We start from the raw sequence: 18,729 nt of genomic DNA, 5'->3' as shown, positions 1-18,729 counted from the left end.
CAGTGGAAGATCGTAGTGACAGCTCGGTTCTCACGCAGTCTCCACGTTTGGGGCACGCAAGGAAGAGAAGGAAGACTAACCCGCGCCTAGTGAGGAGCGCCACGCGCTGGCGTGGGAAGGGCTCGGGCGCCGCCTGCACACCGGGAGGAGGGGCCACAGCACCCGGCTGTGAGCGCGTGTCCCTTTACAGCGAAGCAAGAAACCCAAGACCCTCCTGTCCCCAAATGAGAGCTCTTCACGCCTAAAGGAGTGGATGTGGCACGTCTTCCACCCGCAGGGGCAGCCGGGCAGCGCCCACCACTCACAGCTCAAAACAGGAGAAGCAGGACCTTGATTTGCAGAGTCCACCAGGGTTTTTGTTTTGACTCCGAATGGTTTAGGTTAGAGAAAATACCCATCTAAGACGCCCCCCAGGAAGGTCATTTTAAACCCGCTCCTCTGAGGTGTACTGGCCCTAGTTCAGTTTTTTAGTTGTGTATGTTGGTTTTTCTTCCTTGAATGTTAGCCATTTGCCATTATTTGGAGAAAAAAGGTTCTCGGCAAATGCTGTCGGGCACCCGCGGGTCAGAGCCGACCTGTGGGGGTCTGCACCGAGCCCCTCTGCTTGTGGTCTTCACTCGGGGGAACCCAACACCAGCACTTGGTGCGACGGCCCATTTCGATTGAGTGTGGGGTGCCACGGCCCAGCTGGCACCTCCTACTCTGCCATTTCATTTGCGAACCCCCAGCCCAGCCCCAAAGGGAGGTGAGGCCAGGAGTGTCACCTCTGCCAGAAGCTGCCTGGATCGGCCACACCTGGGGTCGGTGGCAGCTGGGTGCGGTGCCATTTATTTGTAAAGAAACACTTTTGAAAAATTCTTTTCAGTAAGATGCAGAGTCCTCCCCACAACTTTTCAACCCCATGTGGTAAATATTTGATTTTGTTCTAGATTTCCTGTAGCTGTGACTCGTTCAAATGTGTCTGATTCTGGATAAAACAAACTCGTGCTGTTAACAATTTCTTGTGGATTTTACTGTTTTGCCTTCAAATAAAGCCTTTTTCTAAAGACCGTTTCCTCCACATGTCGGTGGGAAGCGCGAGCCGGGCCAGGAGGTCTGTCCTGACGAGGCTCCGTGGAGCTGGGGCTGGGCTGGGCAGCTCTGCCTGGGCATCTTGCGTGGAGTTGTTCATGTGAGGATCTGGTCTGGTGTCCTGGTTACTGAACAGGAGCTCCTCGTCTGCCGTGTCCCTTGTGCACACCAGGAAGCCAGCACCTGGCTGGGGCCACTTTCCCACTGGCCTGTCATGTCCTGGTGCTGCGGGGCGGTTTCCTCAGCAACCTGCTGAGCAGGTGGGCTCTGGGAGAGTTCGGTCACTCACCTCAGTTTCTGGTGAATCCCAATCCTTTTCCCAGCGTCACCGTCCCCCGCCAGGGAATGTCACCTGGAAACTGACACACACCTGTTCCCAAATCAAGCCTCACCTGGTGCGCACAGCCCCTCCTTCGCCTCCTGCAGGGCATCCTCCATGGTCAGCGGTGTGGGCCTGTGGCTCCTGATGTACTGTAGGGCAGAGGACATGGGACACCCTCAGCACTGCCACCTCAGGACGCACCTAGAGGCCGCTGGGTGCTGGGAGGAGACGCGGATGGCGCCCATCCTCAGCAGGCTGTAGCAGGGTTGGCGGAAGGAGGCCGTGTCCTGGCACCTGGCACCGGGGGTGCCTGCTGCTGCGCAGATGGGGAGGCCCCAGCAGGCTCTGCGCCAGAAAGGGAGGGGCAGCTCGGGTGGAGGAAGAAGAGCGGGGCACCACATGAGGACGTGAGCAGGCAGGGAGCCTGGGGGACTGAAGTAGGTGACACGGCCAGACCGCTTCAGCCAAGACTGGCTCACAGAGAGCCAGAGAGGAAGGAGTCGGGGCCCTCGGGTGCGACTGGCAACCCACGGGTAAGCTGCAACGGGTGGGGACGGCCTGCAGGGCAGCTAGCTGCGGGCATCATAGGGCACTCGGGAAAGGCCCGTCCTGCCCAGCGTGGGCCCAGCAGTTGCTTTCTCAAACCTTCCAGGGAATTCTGCTTGGGTTAAGAATAGGTTACTGCTCTAAAGAGATGCTTCAAAAAAAAGACATCAGACCATCTCCGTGTGTAGACTTCAGATCCTGATTTTTTAAAGGGGACAAAGAGGTGGACTCAGTGGCAGAGCAAGTGCTTGCACGTGCCAGACATGGTTCCATCCCCAGCACCAAAAAATAGGTCAAAAATAAATATAAAAGGGGGATAAAATGTGCAACTTTAACAAGACAAGTGAACTTCTGAACGCTGGGTCCTCCATGACAGGAAGCAAGTTTAGTTACAGTGGCATTGTGACTGTTTCTAAGGTTACTTTCTGGAAAGCATGTGCTGAAATAACTTTGTATATAAAATGGAAAACTAAACAGAACAGCACATATAGCATGATACTATTTAAATATCTATAAATGGTTCACACTTTGCACAGGAAAAAAATGAAAGTAAATCGAGTCGGCAGCAGTCACCTTTGAGATCATGGAGGATGGTACATCACCTATCTCCATAATGGAATTTTCATAAGCACATTTTTTGGTCATCAGACAAAAACTTTTCAAGAGGAAAAAGCAGGGTGAGGGCAGATCTGAGCTGCGGCCCGAGGGACTGGAGAAAGTGTCGCCGCCTCTGGCACTAGGTCCATGAGGAGGGCAGGGCCCCTTGGGTCCGAGGCCACACAGCCCCAGGGGGGTTCAGGCTCAGTCCCCCACACTCCGTCATAGCTCAGCACAGGACAAGGAGAAAAGGCGACACTGAGAAGGTCAACACAGCCAACCACATCCCTGACGCCAGTCCCAAGCACGGGAACCCGAGGGCCAGGCCCCCGCGGGCCCCGTGGCCCCCACCCGCTCTGCCCCATCCCCGCCATCACCTCCTTGGCTTCCTCCAGGGTGTGGTAGTGGAACGCGTCCCCTTCCATGGACTGCAGGAGGGAGCCATGCAGGTGGCGGCTGGCCTCGATGAACTGCCGCGTCAGGCTCAGCTGCTGCCTCAGCATGTCGTTCAGCGCCAGCACAGCAGGGCTGTAGGCTGTCAGGACTGCCCCACCCCGTTACTCAGCGGCTCGCGGGGGACCCTGATCCCGCAGCCCGACACCTGCTTCCTGAAGAGAGCACGACCTTCGGAGTGTGAGAGGTACCTGCCACTTCAGAGGGCTGCTCCTATCTCCACGCGCCATCGCACTGTGATGAACACGTGCATATGTTGTATGTTAAATCTTACTAATGTGTCAAAGAAATTTTAAGAGCTAGTCTCACTGTTGTCCAGACTGGGCTCAAAATCCTGTGCTCAGCTGACCCTCCTGCCTCAGCCTCCTGAGTGGCTGGGACCACAGGTGTGTGTGTGCCACTGTGCATAGCTAAAAACATTTTTTTGAAAATATAAAGAAAATTTTAAAAAATTGGGGCTAGGTTTGTAGCTCAGAGGTGGAGCACTTGCCTAGCATGTGCAAGGCCCTGGGTTCCACCCCAGCACCCCCACAAAACCAAAAACCAACATTTAACTAAAAATCTAAATCATATAAAATAAAAATTCTGCTGTTTATTTAGTATTAACACTACAACTGGGCACAGTAGCAGCCACCTGTAATCCCAATGACTCAGGAGGCTGAGGCAGGAGGATCACAAGTTCAAAGCCAGCCTCAGCAATTTAGCAAGGCCCTAAGCAACTCAGTGAGACCCCGTTTCTAATAAAACACAAAACAGCTGGGCATGGTGGCCCACACCTTTGATCCCAGCAGATCTGGAGGCTGAGGCAGGAGCATCATGAGTTCAAAGCCAACCTCAGCAATTTAGCGAGGCCCTAAGCAATTCGGCAAGAACCTGTCTCTAAATAAAATATTTTAAAAAGGGCTGGGGTTGCTGGAGATGTGACTCAGTGGTAGAGCACTTGCCTGGCATGTGGAGGCTCTAGTTCCATCCTAGGCAACACATATAAATAAATGAGTAAAGAAATAAATAAAAATAAAAGATCCATTGACAACAAAAAAAATTTAAAAATAAATAAATAAAAAGGGCTGGGGATGTGGCTCTGGTTAAGTGCCCCAGGGTTCAATCCCCAGTACCAATAATAATAATAATAAATATTCATTTATATAGTGACACAGGAGAATCTTGGAGATGAGAAGTCTCCCCAGGGCCGCGGCCAGGTCTGAGCCAGAAGGCAACTTCTGGAGCAGCTTTCCTCACCTCCAGGTGGCCAGCACCTTCCCAGACCACAAAGACTCCTCAGTCTCAGCCCACGACACAAGGGCCATGTCCTATGGCTGTGACTCAAGGTCAGGTGTCTTTAGGGGATAAAACTAGATATGTGCAAAAGGGTCAAGGAGAACTCAGAATTTGAGCACTTGCTGGGGCAGAATTATTTGGGTGGGTGCTGGGGATGGCACCCGGGCCTCCTCCACGCTAAGCACGTGTTCCACCGCTGAGCCACACCCAAGCCAGGCGAATCACTTTCAGCCTGCCTGTTGGACATTGGTGTCCTTTTGCAGGGACGGAAGGTTCACAGACACTCTCGGGCTGCCATCTGGGATCCTACTAGCCATTGAAATAATCCCAGCAATGGACTCTTGAACCCAGCATTCAAGGAGTGACACACCTCCAAGAAAACATACCCATCTCCCAGGAAGGAGCCACCAAGCCAGGCTGTTACCTTCTATGGCATCTGCACTGATGATGTGACTGGCAATGGGCGTCGGGTCCACGTAGGTACCTCCCAGGGCAGGGCCCATGGCCGCCATACCGGCTGCTGTCTCAAGGACAAAGAGGAAGGGGTGAGAGGCAAGACCTGGAATCGCAATCTTCTTGTCCCCAAATAGGTCACCGAAATGCACCCTGTGCGTCTGTTCTCCTCTACCTGCATGTGATGGCCACCCTTGCTTTTAGAATCTGCTTCTCATAAGTTTTTCCCACAGCTTTTTCCATGCTTCAACATACAAGCCGCTGGCTGAAGAGGCCACTGCGGCTCATGGTGGCCGGAGAAGAGAATGTCACCTCCCAGGTATCCATCAAGCCAGCCTCTCTTCTACCAGGTGGTTTAGTGGCTTCTGAGTGGTGGTGTGTGCCCTGGACTCTGCCACGCCAGCCTTCCAGACTGCCTTCTCCTTCCGCCTTTCAACCTCAGGCTCAGCCCAGCAAAATGGCACCACCAACAGTTCATGAGAGCATCCCTTTGAGTTGCCAAAAACAGGGACAGAAATGTGTGTATTTGATATCGGACATGTGGCTTGTGGATGTGGATGGGGACACAAAGGTTCCTGAGCCCCAGACCCCGGGTTTAAAATACTATTTCATGACTCAGGAGACAGAGGCAGGAAGACCTCAAGTTCAAGGCCAACCTCAGCAACTTAGATCCTGTCAAAAAATCAAAAGGACTGGGGGTGTAGCCCAGGGACAAGCCCAGTCTACTCGTGGACGGTCATCTGGGTCAGAAAAGGAAGCAGAGCATGGAAAAGAAAGGGAGGGGCCTTTCCATTGGGAAGAGCACAGCCTGAAACTGGGAATGAGAGAAGCGCCTGGAAAGTCCAACTGGGCTTGAGAAGGTGTCCCCTCCCAACATTCTAAACACAGCAGGAGCGAGGCCTGGTCATACGCAGGGTGCACCCAGGAGCTGGAGGCATGGAGTTCAGGCGAGCAGCTCAGCTCTAACCCTGAGGCGGGGGGCCCCCACGCACTGGGCCCGGGGTGAAGGCGGGCGGCTCCCTCAGAGCCAGCCCAGCTGCACAGGCTCCCCCACTCCCTCCTCAGCACTCCCTGGTGTGGGCATCCTGTGCCTTGGAGGACACTGAGCGACACCCTGCCTCCACCCAGCAGAGGCCCAAGCAACAACCAGAACTGCCTCCAGACTGCCAACAGCCCCTGGTGTCAGAACGCCCGGTGAGGAGCTGTGTCAGTGTTCGATTCTGGAATGTCCTGGGTGCCTCAGGGCTGGGGAGACGCTGGACAGCCAGGGCGGCAGCCCCTCATCCAGGAAAGCCCCCCGCCTGGAAGCTGCTTGACGACAATCCCACGTGCTTCCCAGGAAGCCTCAGATCACACGGCGAGCACCTGCCTGGCCACCCGGGCCCGAGGCTGCCACGCTCACCCGCGGCCCACTGGTAGGCGAAGGCAGGATCCAGGGTCTGCACGGCTGCTTCCTTCATGGTGACGCTGGCCGCACCCCTGCCCCACTCTCCGCTGGCCTGGGGTGCTCTCTGGAGGCATGTCCTGGGACTCGAGGAGCCTTCCGACAAAGTGGCCAGCGCTCGCTCGAGAGCTGCCTGGGAGGGAGCCGCCGGCTCAGAGGCCACAGGACTTGGCGGGCTTTCAAAATCTTCAGAATAAGCCGAGCCCACGCTGCTCTCCAGGGGAGTCTCCGACGGTGACTGCACACCAGACACGCTGTCCTGCTGGGCGGCGGAGGCCCAGCTGGCACTCAGATGCTCTGAGACCTCGCTCTCGGTGGGGAGGCCCTCGTCTCCAACCACAGAGGTGGCCTTTCCCTGAAACGCTGAGCTCCTGGGCGGGACCCAAGTCGGCACCTCCAGTCCAGCGGGAGCCTCGTCTGAACAGCTCCTGCCCGTCGGCCTCGCCCTCTGAGCAGCTCCTTCCTAAAACCAAGGATGGCAGAAGTCGCTGGAAGGCGTTTCTGATAGTGTCCTAAAAACACACTTGCATACGCAGGGCACCTGTCGCCCCACCTCGGAGGGTACTGGTCCTCCCTGGAGCGAGGCAGGTGGCGGGTCCTAAACAAAACCCTTCCCCAGGGGCTGCCAGGGATGGAACCAGGGCTGAGCATGTGCCGACCACCGAGGGGTCCCCCACCCCAGCACCCGAGATGCTTCAGCACAGCGTTTTTTAAAGGGTGAGGGACACAGCCCTGATGGCATGGGACATGTAGGTGGCACATATGTGAAACTTTAAGTACATCCTGTCTATTACAGAGACGTGCTTTTGATAGTGCAGGCAGTTACAAAAGTCACCACGGGGCACCACCAGGACACGCGTGGCCGCCTCGGCCTGGGTGTGATTCTGGGATGCTCTCAGGAACAGCCTGGGATCACCTGCTAACCTGCTGCTCTTATCACCAAAACCAGACTCCTGCACCATGACCACCTGACCTCTGCGGTGAGAGCCATCCTGGGCCCTGCAGGACACCGAGCAGCATCCCAGCCTCTCTCCCCTGTCCTGACACCAACTGCCCCCAGGTGTGCCAGTGTAGCCCACGGAGAATCACTGGCCAGATAAACATCGGCCCGTCTACAGTCTGGAAGGACCCATGGCCTGGAGCTGGCTCAGCGGCACAGCGCTTGTCTAGCGATGGGGAGGCCCCGGGTTCACCCCGGCACCTCTAGAGTAAAGAACAGAGTGGACGGCGGCTTCCTCACCTTTTGTTCCGAGTCTGACTTCCCACTGGCGGCTGGAGTCAGGTCACCAAGGGAGGAAATACTGACTCTGAAATCTGTGATTTAAAAAGGCAGTATTTACTCCTTCCATTACTCCACAGACTCTCAGAAAGATGTGAAGACGTCCAGTCCTTGTCCTCAGTACCACCACAGAGGTCAGCAGCTTTTTCTCTAAGGGGCTAGAGGGGAAATACTTCCAGCTTTCTGGGGTACACCCTCTGAATCTGTGGGTTCTGCATCTTGGATTCCATGAGAGCCAGATCAAACATATCTGGGGGAGCATGCATCTGTACTGAGCATGCACTTTCTTCTTGTCATTAATCCTGAAATATAGCTGCTGGGCACGGTGATGCACACCTGTCATCCCAGCAGCTCGGGAGGCTGAGGCAGGAGGATCGTGAGTTCAAAGCCAGCCTCATCAACAGCGAGGCCCTAAGCAACTCAGCAAGACCCTCTCTCTAAACAAAAATATAAAAAGGGCTGGAGTGTGGCTCAGTGGTTAAGCAGCCCTGAGTTCTATAGTTCTATCCCTGGTACCAAAAAAAAAAAAAAAAAAAAAAAAGATATACTGTAACAACAATTTGCATAGCATTTACATTGTATCCAGGATTAAGTCATTTAGAGATGGTTGAAAGTCTACAGAAGGACAGTCAGAGTTTCTGTGCAAACCTCCATCTGAGAGAAAGAACTTGAACATCGGCAGATGCCATATCTGTAGGGTCCTGTATCTGTAGGGTACCTCTCCGCAGGTACCAGGGGCAACTGTGATCAGCCATTAGAGTGTGAAAGCAGCCACAGGTTATGTGTAACCTAAGGGGCATGGATGCATTCTGATGAAACTTTTTTTATAAAAACAGACAACGGGTCTCCTGGCCCCTGGTCCAGACAGAAGCTAATGATCATAAGGCACTTTAGGGAACCAGTGACAAACACACCTGTGGTGTGAGGGCTGGACAGGGAGCGGCAGCCCAGCAGCTGGGGATGGGGCTTAGGGGAGGCCCCTCAGGCGGAGAGGAGATGTGGCCCCAAAGTATCTAAGTTCTCTCCTAACAGCAAGTGAAAGGCTCAGCAGAAACAGCCAGCAAGCGCTCCAGGAAAGACCCAGGTTCTGCCCCAGCACTGCTGTGCTCCAGCCCGAGGGGCGCACCCTCCCCCCCGACTCCCCAACACTGCCACTGGAGTTCTTGTGACAGGTAGGTACGAAGACCCTACCCAACCATGTTTTAGGAAGCAAAGCCTCTAACTATGACATCCCAGGTGGTCCAGGGCAAAGACAGTAGCGGCTGTCCGAGACCTGCACTCTCTCCCAAAGGGAAAGGGCAGGACAGACAGATGGCAGGAGGGAGCGAACCCAGAGCCTGGTATCAGTGCTGGCTCTGCCCCACCAGCCTAGGCCCACCTTCTCATTGGTGAAGGTAACACAGGGACAGGCTGAGGACACCATCTACTAGCCAGCTCCTCATTCTTGATTCCTCATGTGTACAACTTAAGAATCAGCGTCGGGACGTGATGTGCCAAGTGGCATCTGCAGAAGGTGGTACCGGAGGGGCTCCAGGGAGTTTTCTCACGGTCACGTTGCTACAGTGAATGTGTCCCCAAAAGCCTGTGTTGGGAGCTGGCACTTTAAGATACAGTTAGGTCCAAAAGGCTATGCCCTCAGGAACGTCCTTAGCTCAGGGGTAGGTTCATTATAAAAGTGAGTTCCACCCCTTTTTATTTCTTTGGTCCTGGGTATTAAACCCAGGGGCACTTACCACCGAGCTATACCCTCAGCCCTTCTTTTAATTTTTACTTTTGAGTCAGGGCCTAAATTGCTGAAGCTGGCCTCAAACTTGCAATCCTCCTGCCTCAGCCTCCCAAGTCGCTGAGGTTACAGGCATGCACCACTGTACCTGGCTTCCACCCCTTCTTGCTGGCGCTCTCACCTTCCCTTGGCCTTCCACCTTGGGAGGCTGCAGCAAGAGGCCCTCACCAGGCAGCCCCTGCATCTTGGACTTCCAGCCTCCAGAACCACAGCCAGATAGACCTCCGTTCTCTATAAGTTACCCAGTCTGTGATACTCTATTAGAACAAAAGGAAACAAACACACAGCCTTGAACATACCTGCTTTTCTGTGGCAAAGCATGGCCACCCGGAAGGGACAGACCCTCGTTGGGGGTGCTTCACTACCCACTCTGGAAGACCTTTGCTGAGTCATGGGATTTTAATTTATCCTCCACTTTCTTTTTTTTTTTTGTGGAGACAGGTCCCACTATGTTGCCCAGGCTGGTCTTGAACTCCCAGACCCAAGCCAGCCTCCTGCCTCAGCCTCCTAGATGGCTGAGACACAGGTGTGTGTCGCTATGCCCGACTTGCACGTTAGTCTGGCTGATTCCAGTTATGGCCATCCTGGTGCCTGGAGGACAGGGAGCACATTTGCATATTGTCCTGTTCCTGCCAACATGACACCTGGCACTCACTGTCACACACCAGGCACTTGTGAGACAATTATTTAACTGTGATTTGGTGATAAAGCATCTCAGAGGGAACAAAGAAAATGTTGACTTTGAACCTTTTTCCTTCCTCTTCTGCTCTTAAATATTAAAATAAAAATAATGTTGAAGTAACAAAAATGTTTACGTTTGACTACTTAGAAATGTGCTTACTTTTCTGAATTTAAAAAGGAGGCAGTGGCACATGCCTGTAATCCCAATGACTCGGGAGGCTGAGGCAGGAGGATCACAAATTTGATCTGGCCTCAGCAACTTGGAAGACCCTGTGTCAAAAACAGAAAAAGGGCTGGAGGGATGGAGCTCAGAGATAAAATGCCCTGGGTTAGATCCCCAGTACCAAAAAAAAAAAAAAAAAAAAAAAAAAAAGAGGCGGGGCTAAGGGTCAGGGTCTAGTCCCAGGACCACCAAAATAATAAATAACTGAAAAGAGGCAAAATTTTCTTTTACAAAAAAAGAACTGCACTGCCTTTTCATTGTGCCTCTAGAAGGATTTTTCCCCCAGGTTACTGCTTCATAACGGGTCAGGGACACTGGGATGTGAAGGGCTGGACATCTGTGTACCCTCTAAATCTCTGTTGAAGGCCTGAGCTGTACTGTGATGGCCCACCTGTCCCTCGGAAGCTGTGGGGATTGGCTCCAGGACTCCTGCAGAAACCAAGATCTGTGGACCATCGGGTCCTGTACAGAAAATGGCCCACATGTGCACAGAACTCAGTCGCATCCTCCCAGACCCTTTCATTTGTCTCCAGAGCACTTGGAATGCGTCACACACTGTGAATGCCATGTAAACAGCTGTCATACTCTATGTCAATATGATGATATGTCATATTGTTTACAGACTAAGGGAAGGAAAAAAAGAGTGTGTACATATTCAGTACAGAGGTAAATTTTTTCCCAAATATTTCTGGTCTGCGAAGCCTAAGGGTGTTGGAGGGCCGGTGGACACGAAGGTGGGGTCCTTGGTAGGGAACTGGTTGGGAGGAAGTCAGGAGAAAAGAACCCCCAGAGTGGGACTGGTGATCTACACGGGAATCAAGAGACCAGAGAACTCGCTCTCCCCACCACGTAAGGGCCCAGCAAGAGGCCATCCCTAAACCATGAGGCGCCCCTCATGCAGAGTCGTCCAGGCGGGGACCCTAAGCGGCCATGCAGCCTCGGTACTGAGAAACCGCCAGCCGGCTATTCCGTCCCAGCAGCAGGAACAGACCCGCCTCTGGAGGAAGAGTTCAGACCGACTAGGCCCAGGCGGGGCGGGGCAGAAAGCGGTGGTGGGCGGGGCGCGCCGCCTGCCCCGCCCCGGCCCCGCCCCCGCCCAGGGCCGCGGGCGCACAGGACCGCGGTTACCGTTCAGGCTGTCATCTGCGGCTTCCGAGGCCGGAGCATCCACAGGCTCTGGCTCGCTCCCTCCAAGGGAAGATGCGAGCTGGCTGCGCCCCATCTTTGAAGACTCTGATCTCGAAACGGTGTCAGGGATGGAAATCGAGGATGCGCGGGAGGCTGCGTCCCGAGACACCGAAATCTGCGGGGAGCAGGCTCTTAACCGAGTGCTGCGCAGGGCACGGTGGGCTGGCCTTACGGGGGGCGGCCGCGGGGTCTGAGGCGGCCTGGAGCTGGGAGGCTCGGCACTGGACAGAGAAGGGGCTCGGGGAGCGGCGGGGATCTGGTCCTACTTTGGTAGAAAGAGAAGACACAAAATTAGTGAACTTGTGATAAATGAGGTCCTTTATGCCACCGGGTGCAGCTGGTGGGGTGTGTGACACCATGACTTCACAATTCATTGTGCATCTCTGCATCCGTCCTCCTCCTCCTCTGCCGGAAGTCGATGAGGTAACTGGAGATTAGAGAATGTTCCACCAGTAATCAGAAATGTCCCTTTGCTTTCAAATACCTAGTTAATTACTCACGTGCTTTTTTATGTTTTATTTTGAGACAGGGTCTCACTGTGTTGCCCGGGTAGGCCTTGAACTCCTGGGCTCAAGTGAGCCTCCTGTCTCAGCCTCTGGAGTAGCAAGGACTAAGGCATGTGCCACCACACCCAGCTTACACATCTAAACTCTTCCTGCCCCAAGAGAACATGAGCTATGACAGCCCAGACCTCCAAAAGAACCAAGCGAATGTGCAGCTTTTCACCCACTGAAGCGAAGCCTTTCCTACCACGTCTCTCCACCCACAATGGCAATAAAAAGTGAAGGAATGTGGGCACCCAGACGTGGCTGGTGAGAACTGAAACGGTGCAGCTGCTGGGGACAAGTTGGCAGGTCCTCAGAAAAACTTAACAGAATTGCCATATGACCAGCAATCCCCTCCTAGGTGAGCCCGACCTGAGAACAGGGACTCAGATACCAGTACTCATGTTCACAGCAGAACTGTTCACAACAGTCAAAAGGTGGGCACAACCCTGCTATCCGTCCATCGACAGACACCTGGTAAAGACACTGGTCCATCTCTACAATGGAATTCTGCCCGCTCCGTACCGGGGCTGAACTCTGGGACTATCCCAAGCCACATTCCAAACCCTTTTTATTTTTGAGACAGGGTTTCACTAAGTTGCTTAGGGTCTTGCTAAATTGCCAAGTCTGGCCTTAAACTTGTGATCCTCCTGCCTCAGCCTCCTGCATAGCTGGGATTACAAGCATGCACTGTGCCCAGCTCCTGCCCAGTCTATTAGCTTTAGATCTGACCTTTTTGTCTGATCACATTTTTGCACAATTGTCCATGTTTCAATCACACCTATGCAATAAAATCTCCATAAAAACCCAAAGGACGGGTGCAGAGAGCTTGCAGAAAGTTGAACATTCGAAGGCAACAGGAAGTTGAGCAAGAACTCACCCACATGCACCCCAACTCCACCTTCAGGACCCTTCCAGACCTCACCCTGTGTATCACAGTTTCTCTGTGTCCTTTAAAATACCTTTTGCTGGAGATGTGGCTCAGTGATAGAGCACCTGCCTAGCACTAAAGGTCCTGGGGTCCATCCCCAGCAAGGAAGGGAGGGAAAGAAAGGGAGAAAGAAACTATCCTTTATAATAAAACAGTAATGTGTTTTCCTTGAGTTCTGTGAGCCACCCCAGCAAACTGAGCATAAAGAGGGGGCTCTGGGAACCCACATTTGTAGAGTTCTGAAGGCACGGAGCTGTCACCGGTGTCTGAAGTGGGAGACGGCCCCCCAAACTGTGGACTCTGCCACAATCCCCAGGTGGAACTAAACGGAATGAGGACGGCCCCCTGGTGTCTACTGCAGATGGGTGTGCCTGCTGGCTGGCAGAGAGCAGCCGCCACAACTTTTGGGGTCACAGAAGTGACCTGTGGGCTAGGGAACAGCTCAGTGGTACCGCATATGCTTAGCCTGAGGCCCTGGGTTCCAATCCTGGAAATGCGAACCCAGAGGAGAGAGAAGGGGTCTGTGCTGTGGGGGTGCACTGGGAGAAGCTGAGCTTGATTTTCCTCTGTCCTCAGAGAACTGGGCACTGCTGGTGTTTGGCACAAAGTAACTACTGTCCTCTGAGCACAGTGGCACACGCCTGTGGACCCAACTACTCAGGAGGCTGAGGCAGGAGAACTGCTCGAGTCCAGGAGTTCGAGGCCAGCCTGGGTAACATAATAAGACCTACGTTCAAAACAAAACCAAACAACCCAAGTGCCATGGCGTAGAGAGTTACCAGGCTCAGATGCTGTATTACAAACACACCACGAAGTGTCCCCAGCCCCACCCCTCACCAGGCAGGCCCTCAACGGACAGACACTTGTGATTGGCCAAAACCCTACCCTTTCCTCAGAAGTAGCTTCTGGGTGACATCACTATAGAATTCATGCTACGATGTCATGGCGGCCAGGGAAAAAGACGTGATGCAAATAAACGAAAATCTCACCGTGAATGGTCTTACACTTTCTTTCTCAAGGACTTTAGTGTACCTCTGATTTATACTTGTTTCTTTTTCTCTAGAAGATTCCATCAAGCTTCCCAGCAATTCTTTCATTTCCTCCTCATCGCTGTCTGGGGAATCAAATTTTGGAGCAGGTTCCTTTGGTCTGGGTGTTTGAAGATCCCTCTCCTTCCCTGCACGGGCCTCCGGGGTTGCATTTTCCATGTGTGGCGCTCTCTTCAGAAACCTGCTGACCTGTCCAGGCTGCACACTGCTCCTTGGGATGGGGGATTCACGGGCCTGTTTCTGGGAAGTTCTGTGGGCGGGCAGGGAGGAGGGGCCAGAGGCAGCTCTTGGAGTGGTTCTGTCCACTCTCCCTGGAAGACTGTCCTCAGAGGGCTTCGAGTCAGACTCCGTGTCAGACAAACTTGTGCGTGCTCTCTGCCGGCTCCTGATCTTGGTCTCTATCTGAGCCAGCTTCATGAGCGCGGCGCTGGCTCTGATCTTTGAGGCGGTGGCTGGGGGTCTCCCCAGGGCCAGCCGGGTCCCACTGCCCAGGACAGCACTTTCTTTCAGGTCTAAGTGTGTCTCACCTGTAGTTTGGTTTCTTTTTAGAAATCTGCTTTGACCAGGTGCTGTTTGGGTACGACTTCTACTGACTTTCAAGTTTCTGATGTCTTCCATCTTTGAATCGTCCAAGGAGATGTCACTGAGATCACTAAAAATGCTGTGAGCCGGCCGGCTGATTTTCCTCGTGAAAGCCATTCTAGGAGGAAAGACAGACACTGCTTGTAAGAATACCTCAGGTTTGAAGCCCGTGTTGCAGGGCTCCCATCTGCTATGGATCACACCACTGCCGAGGACTGGGTTGGTCTGTCCCCCATGAAAATAAGAAGAAATTGGACTGCCACCGTGGTGGCACTGGGAACAGGGGAACAGGTCAGTGAGAGGGATCAATGGGGCTGGCATGCAGGTCAGTGGTGGAGCACTTGCCTAGCCTATGCGAGGCCCTGGGTTCCACCCCAGCACCCCCCACACCCCAAAAGCATTAATGCTGCTCTTGCAGGATTAGCTTCACCCTCTTGGAAGTGGGTGCCCCTCATGCTGTCTCTCTTCTGCAGGAACCCATTCTCTTGTCTGTTTTGCACCTTCTTATACAGTAGCACAAGGCCCTCACAGAGGCAGCTGTCCAGTCTTGGACTCGCAGTCCCCTGAACTGTGAGCTAAATAAGCTTCCTTCCTCTATAGACTGTCCAGTCTCAGGTATTCTAACCACAGAAAACCCATGAAGATACCACCCTCTACTCTGCGGTCCAGTTAGTCTTCTCTTCAAGCCCAGTGATAACAGAAACGACTAGACACTTAGGTCCACTTGCTGGACTCCCCTCCAATGCCTGGACACCCAGGATGTATTACGGTCGAACATGAGGACCGGCACTGCTGGCGCTCCAGCCGTGGGCCAGCTCACTCCACTATACCATCTCGTTTCATCCTCAAGCTGCCCTGGGAGCTGGTCACTGTGATGCCCTTTTAGAGAAGTTGGAAGGAATAAAAATCCTCAAAGGTTTGGTCACCAGCCAAGGTCATCAGCTGGTGAGTAGCAGAGCAAAATTCAAAGCCCAGGTCTGATTCCAAAACCTGCACTGTGCTTCCTCGCCAGAGTGCAGCATGCACTCACCAGACTTTATTTTTTCATCTCTTAAAATTCTTTTGCAGTGCTGGGGATGGAAACGTGTCACAGGCACCTAGCCGAATGCCCTACCACCGAGCTCCAGGTCCCGACCTATATTTTCTGTTTTCAAATCAACCTTTCTTTTTTTTTTTTTTTTTTTAGTATTTTTTAGCTGTAGGTGGACACCATGTCTTATTTATTTACACAAGCGCTGAGGATGGAACCGAACTCACATGTGCCAGGCGGGTGCTCCACCCCGGAGCCCCGACCCAGCCCGCCTGTTTCTTTCGGTGCAGATTTACGAAGTTGACTGCATTGCTGTGGGGTGATTGGGTTTTCCGGGGTGGGGGGACTCACCAGTTACCCATGGCTGCTCTGATCCCCAGCCCACCCGATGGCACTCCTCCTTTGTCCCAGGTGCCCTCAGAGGAAGCTGTGGAAGCAATCTGTATATCTAATGAGCTCCTAGAAAATGTTACTTCACCTCAGGTGTCAGAACCACTGCTCTGGAAAAGGGGCGGGGCTAGGGATAGGCACAGCTCCCCGGCCCTGCCAAATGCTTGCCACGATCCGTGGGCGTGCTGGGGCACATTTTTCTGGGGAGGAAAGCAAGAGCTTCATCGTATTCCAGAGTTTCCATGTGCCCTAAAAGAAGATGATCGACCTACCCCATGATCTATGATGGCTTCAAAAGATTAAAAAGACTTTAAAGATGAAAAAATATTGTGTGTGTATGCACATGCGCACACGTGTGTGTGTTGGTCCATTTTTCATTATTGTACCAAAACACCTGAAGGTGGGTGTTTTGAAAACAAAATAGGTTTACTCAGCTCATAGTTCTGGGGTTCAAGAGCCTGCATTTGGTGATGGCTTCTTGCTGGCAGAATCCCAAGGTGGCATAAGGCATCACATGGCAACAGGTAAGGAGCGTATGTATCTTTCCTGGTTTTCCTCTTTTTATAAAAAGCTTTCAACTATGGGGGCTCCACCTCCCAAAGGCCTGCCTCTGAACCACAGTTGGATTAAGTTTCAATATTCAAAATACCTCACAATGGAGATTAAATTTCAACACATGAACCAGTGGGGTACCCACTCCAACCACATCCAAACCACAGCAGTATGTATTTGCTGCAGCCCCTCTAGCAAGGAACTCTGGAACAGCAATCAAATGAAAAGCACATGGGCCCTGGGACCTGTCAAGTACACATGTGGGACTGTAGCTACACGGGCACTCTTTCAGCGCAGAGTACATTCAAGGAGACTTGGGCAGCAGTGTTTGGATTCACCAAACTCAAATCCATCCATAGAGAACTGGTGAGGCCTAGGAAATAGCACATAGATGGCGAAGTACTATGCATCTGTGAAAAGTGACCAGGGAAGTCTGTGTGTGTGAATGTGTCTCCAGCATAATACTATGGGAGGCAAAGGTAAGACACAGAAGCATAGCTCCTAGCCATATGAATACTTCAACAAGTGCATGTGATGTTAACTTTCACCAAAAAAAATTTTTTTTAATTCACTTTGGGACCTGAAGAGGTCTTTTCGCCCATTCCTGTCTACTTAGAAAATGATCTTATTGTGATTGCCAGATTAAATACAGGACACTTAAAAACTGGAATTTCAGGTAAACAGTGAATTTTTTTTTACATATAAGAATGACAAAGCCATTCTTATAGTGACACACACCTATATCTCAGCAACTCCGAATGCTGAGGAAGGAGGATATCAAGTTCAAGTCTAGGCCAGACAACTTAATGAGACTGTGTCTCAAAAGAACAAAAGGAGCTGGGGATGTAACCTAGTGGTAGAGCACATACCTAGCATTGCCAAGAACCCAAGTTTTAACCCCAACACTGGGGAAAAAAAAAAAAGACCCAAATATTTTTATACTAAATATTATCTGAAATTGGAATTTAAGCGGGTTCCTGGATTTTTGTTTGTTAAATCTGGCAAGCTTATTTCATGTACACCTTTAAATGATGAGCACAAATGTTTTCTGTGAGGCAAAAAAGTGTTTAACCCAGCCCTTAAGATTTTGCACAAGATGCCAGGCATGGTGGCGCATGCCTGTAATCCCAGTGGCTCAAGAGGATAAAACAGGAGGATTACAAGTTTGAGGTCAGCCTGGGTAACTTAGTGAGATCCTTCCTCAAAATAAAAAGGATTGGGGCATAGCTCAGTAGCAAAACATCCCTGGGCTCCATATCCAGTTCCAGATAACAAAGCAACAGCTGGGCAACCTAAGGAAACCCTCCTTCAAAAACTTAAAAGGGGAGCCGGGCGTGGTGGCACATGCCTGAATCCCAGCGACTTCGGAGGCTGAGGCAGGAGAATCACAAGACCCAGGCCCGCCTCGGTAACTAATCGAGGCCCTGTCTCAAAATAACAGAAAGGGCTGAAGATGTAGCGCAGAGTCAGGCGCCTGCGGGTTCAATCTCCAGGTCTGGGGTGGGGACTACATACAGAGAGAAACTAAGAAAGGTCTACGCGGACGTGAGGTAGCCTGTCTGGTGTCTGGGGGTGGAGGGGCCAGTACAAAGCGGTGCAGCCACCAATCTGGAAGTCTGGAGAAACGCCACCCCCGAGGGCTAAGCACGGAGTTCCCATACGATCCTGCAATTCCACTTTTAAATGGCCGTAAGAATCATTCCTAATCGAGGAGACGTGGAAAGAACCTAAACGCCCTTTAATTAGTGAGCGGAGGACGGACGACAGGGTCCATTAGGAGAGCAGAACAAGCGACCAAGGCCAACCGCAGCCCGAGGGCCGGTGCCGCGCGGAGGAGGCCGGGCGGCGGTCGCCCGGGGCTGGGCGCGAACCCCGGGATGACCGCCAAGGTCGGGGGCAACTCCTCGCCCAACAGAAAAGTCCTAAGCCGGATCGCGAGGCGGCCGCACGAGAAGACAGGCGTCTGCCCTGGACGAGGGCGAGCGCGGCGGTACGTGAACGTGCAGCGATAAGGCTGCTGACACTCAATGCACTAGACGCCCCTCGGCCTCGCAGCAAACCAGGGCGGGCCGCGCTGCGGGGCTCCCGAGACCCCGAGGCCGAGGCGCGGGGTGGCCCTCCCGCCGCAGGGCCAGCCCGACCGCGGACCGCGCGGCACTTCCTCGCAGTCCCCCTCGCTAGCAGGGCGCCCACCCAGCCGCCGTCTGCCCAGCCCCGCAGACCTACTTCCACGCCGGTTTATCGGTGGAATCCGGCGCCGCACTCCGGCCAGGCCCTCCGGCTCCGTACCCTTGCCGGGGCAACCGCGCCGGGCCGGAAGAGACTACATTTC

The 18,729-nt window shown here is 53.1% G+C and overlaps 2 protein-coding genes across 3 annotated transcripts in view; one reads left to right on the top strand and one right to left on the bottom strand.

The window, feature by feature from the left end:
* CHERP (calcium homeostasis endoplasmic reticulum protein) overlaps positions 1 to 1,046 on the top strand; it is an 18,570-nt gene extending 17,524 nt beyond the window's left edge. For both annotated transcript variants that reach the window (XM_079114962.1, XM_079114961.1), the window contains exon 18: positions 39 to 1,046. In XM_079114962.1, coding sequence (XP_078971088.1) covers positions 39 to 79 — 41 coding nt within the window. In that variant the 3' untranslated portion in view covers positions 80 to 1,046. The remainder of the gene's footprint in view (positions 1 to 38) is intronic.
* LOC306646337 (uncharacterized protein C19orf44) lies at positions 991 to 18,729 on the bottom strand. The gene is made up of 9 exons (XM_079114987.1): positions 18,624 to 18,729; positions 13,784 to 14,543; positions 11,259 to 11,580; positions 7,405 to 7,478; positions 6,123 to 6,627; positions 4,692 to 4,787; positions 2,914 to 3,080; positions 1,442 to 1,542; positions 991 to 1,338 (listed from the first exon to the last, which is right to left on the bottom strand). Exons 2-8 carry the CDS (start codon positions 14,540 to 14,542, stop codon positions 1,453 to 1,455), a joined length of 2,013 nt encoding a protein of 670 aa, XP_078971113.1. The 5' UTR covers position 14,543; positions 18,624 to 18,729; the 3' UTR covers positions 991 to 1,338; positions 1,442 to 1,452.

Source organism: Sciurus vulgaris (assembly GCF_902686455.1).
Source record: "Sciurus vulgaris genome assembly, chromosome: 16".
In the NCBI taxonomy this organism is placed as follows: Eukaryota; Metazoa; Chordata; class Mammalia; order Rodentia; family Sciuridae; genus Sciurus; species Sciurus vulgaris.
The sequence above is the reverse complement of the archived record's forward strand: the minus strand, read 5'-3'. Positions and strand labels throughout refer to the sequence as shown.

Coding starts and splice junctions, on each gene's coding strand:
- LOC306646337 (XM_079114987.1), bottom strand. CDS start 14,542: ATGGCTTTCACGAGGAAAATCAGCCGGCCGGCTCACAGCATTTTTAGT. Junction 3,081..4,691: donor CAGTGCAGATGCCATAGAAG/GTAACAGCCTGG, acceptor GGGGTGGGGCAG/TCCTGACAGCCTACAGCCCT. Junction 1,543..2,913: donor CCCTGGAGGAAGCCAAGGAG/GTGATGGCGGGG, acceptor TCTGCCCTACAG/TACATCAGGAGCCACAGGCC.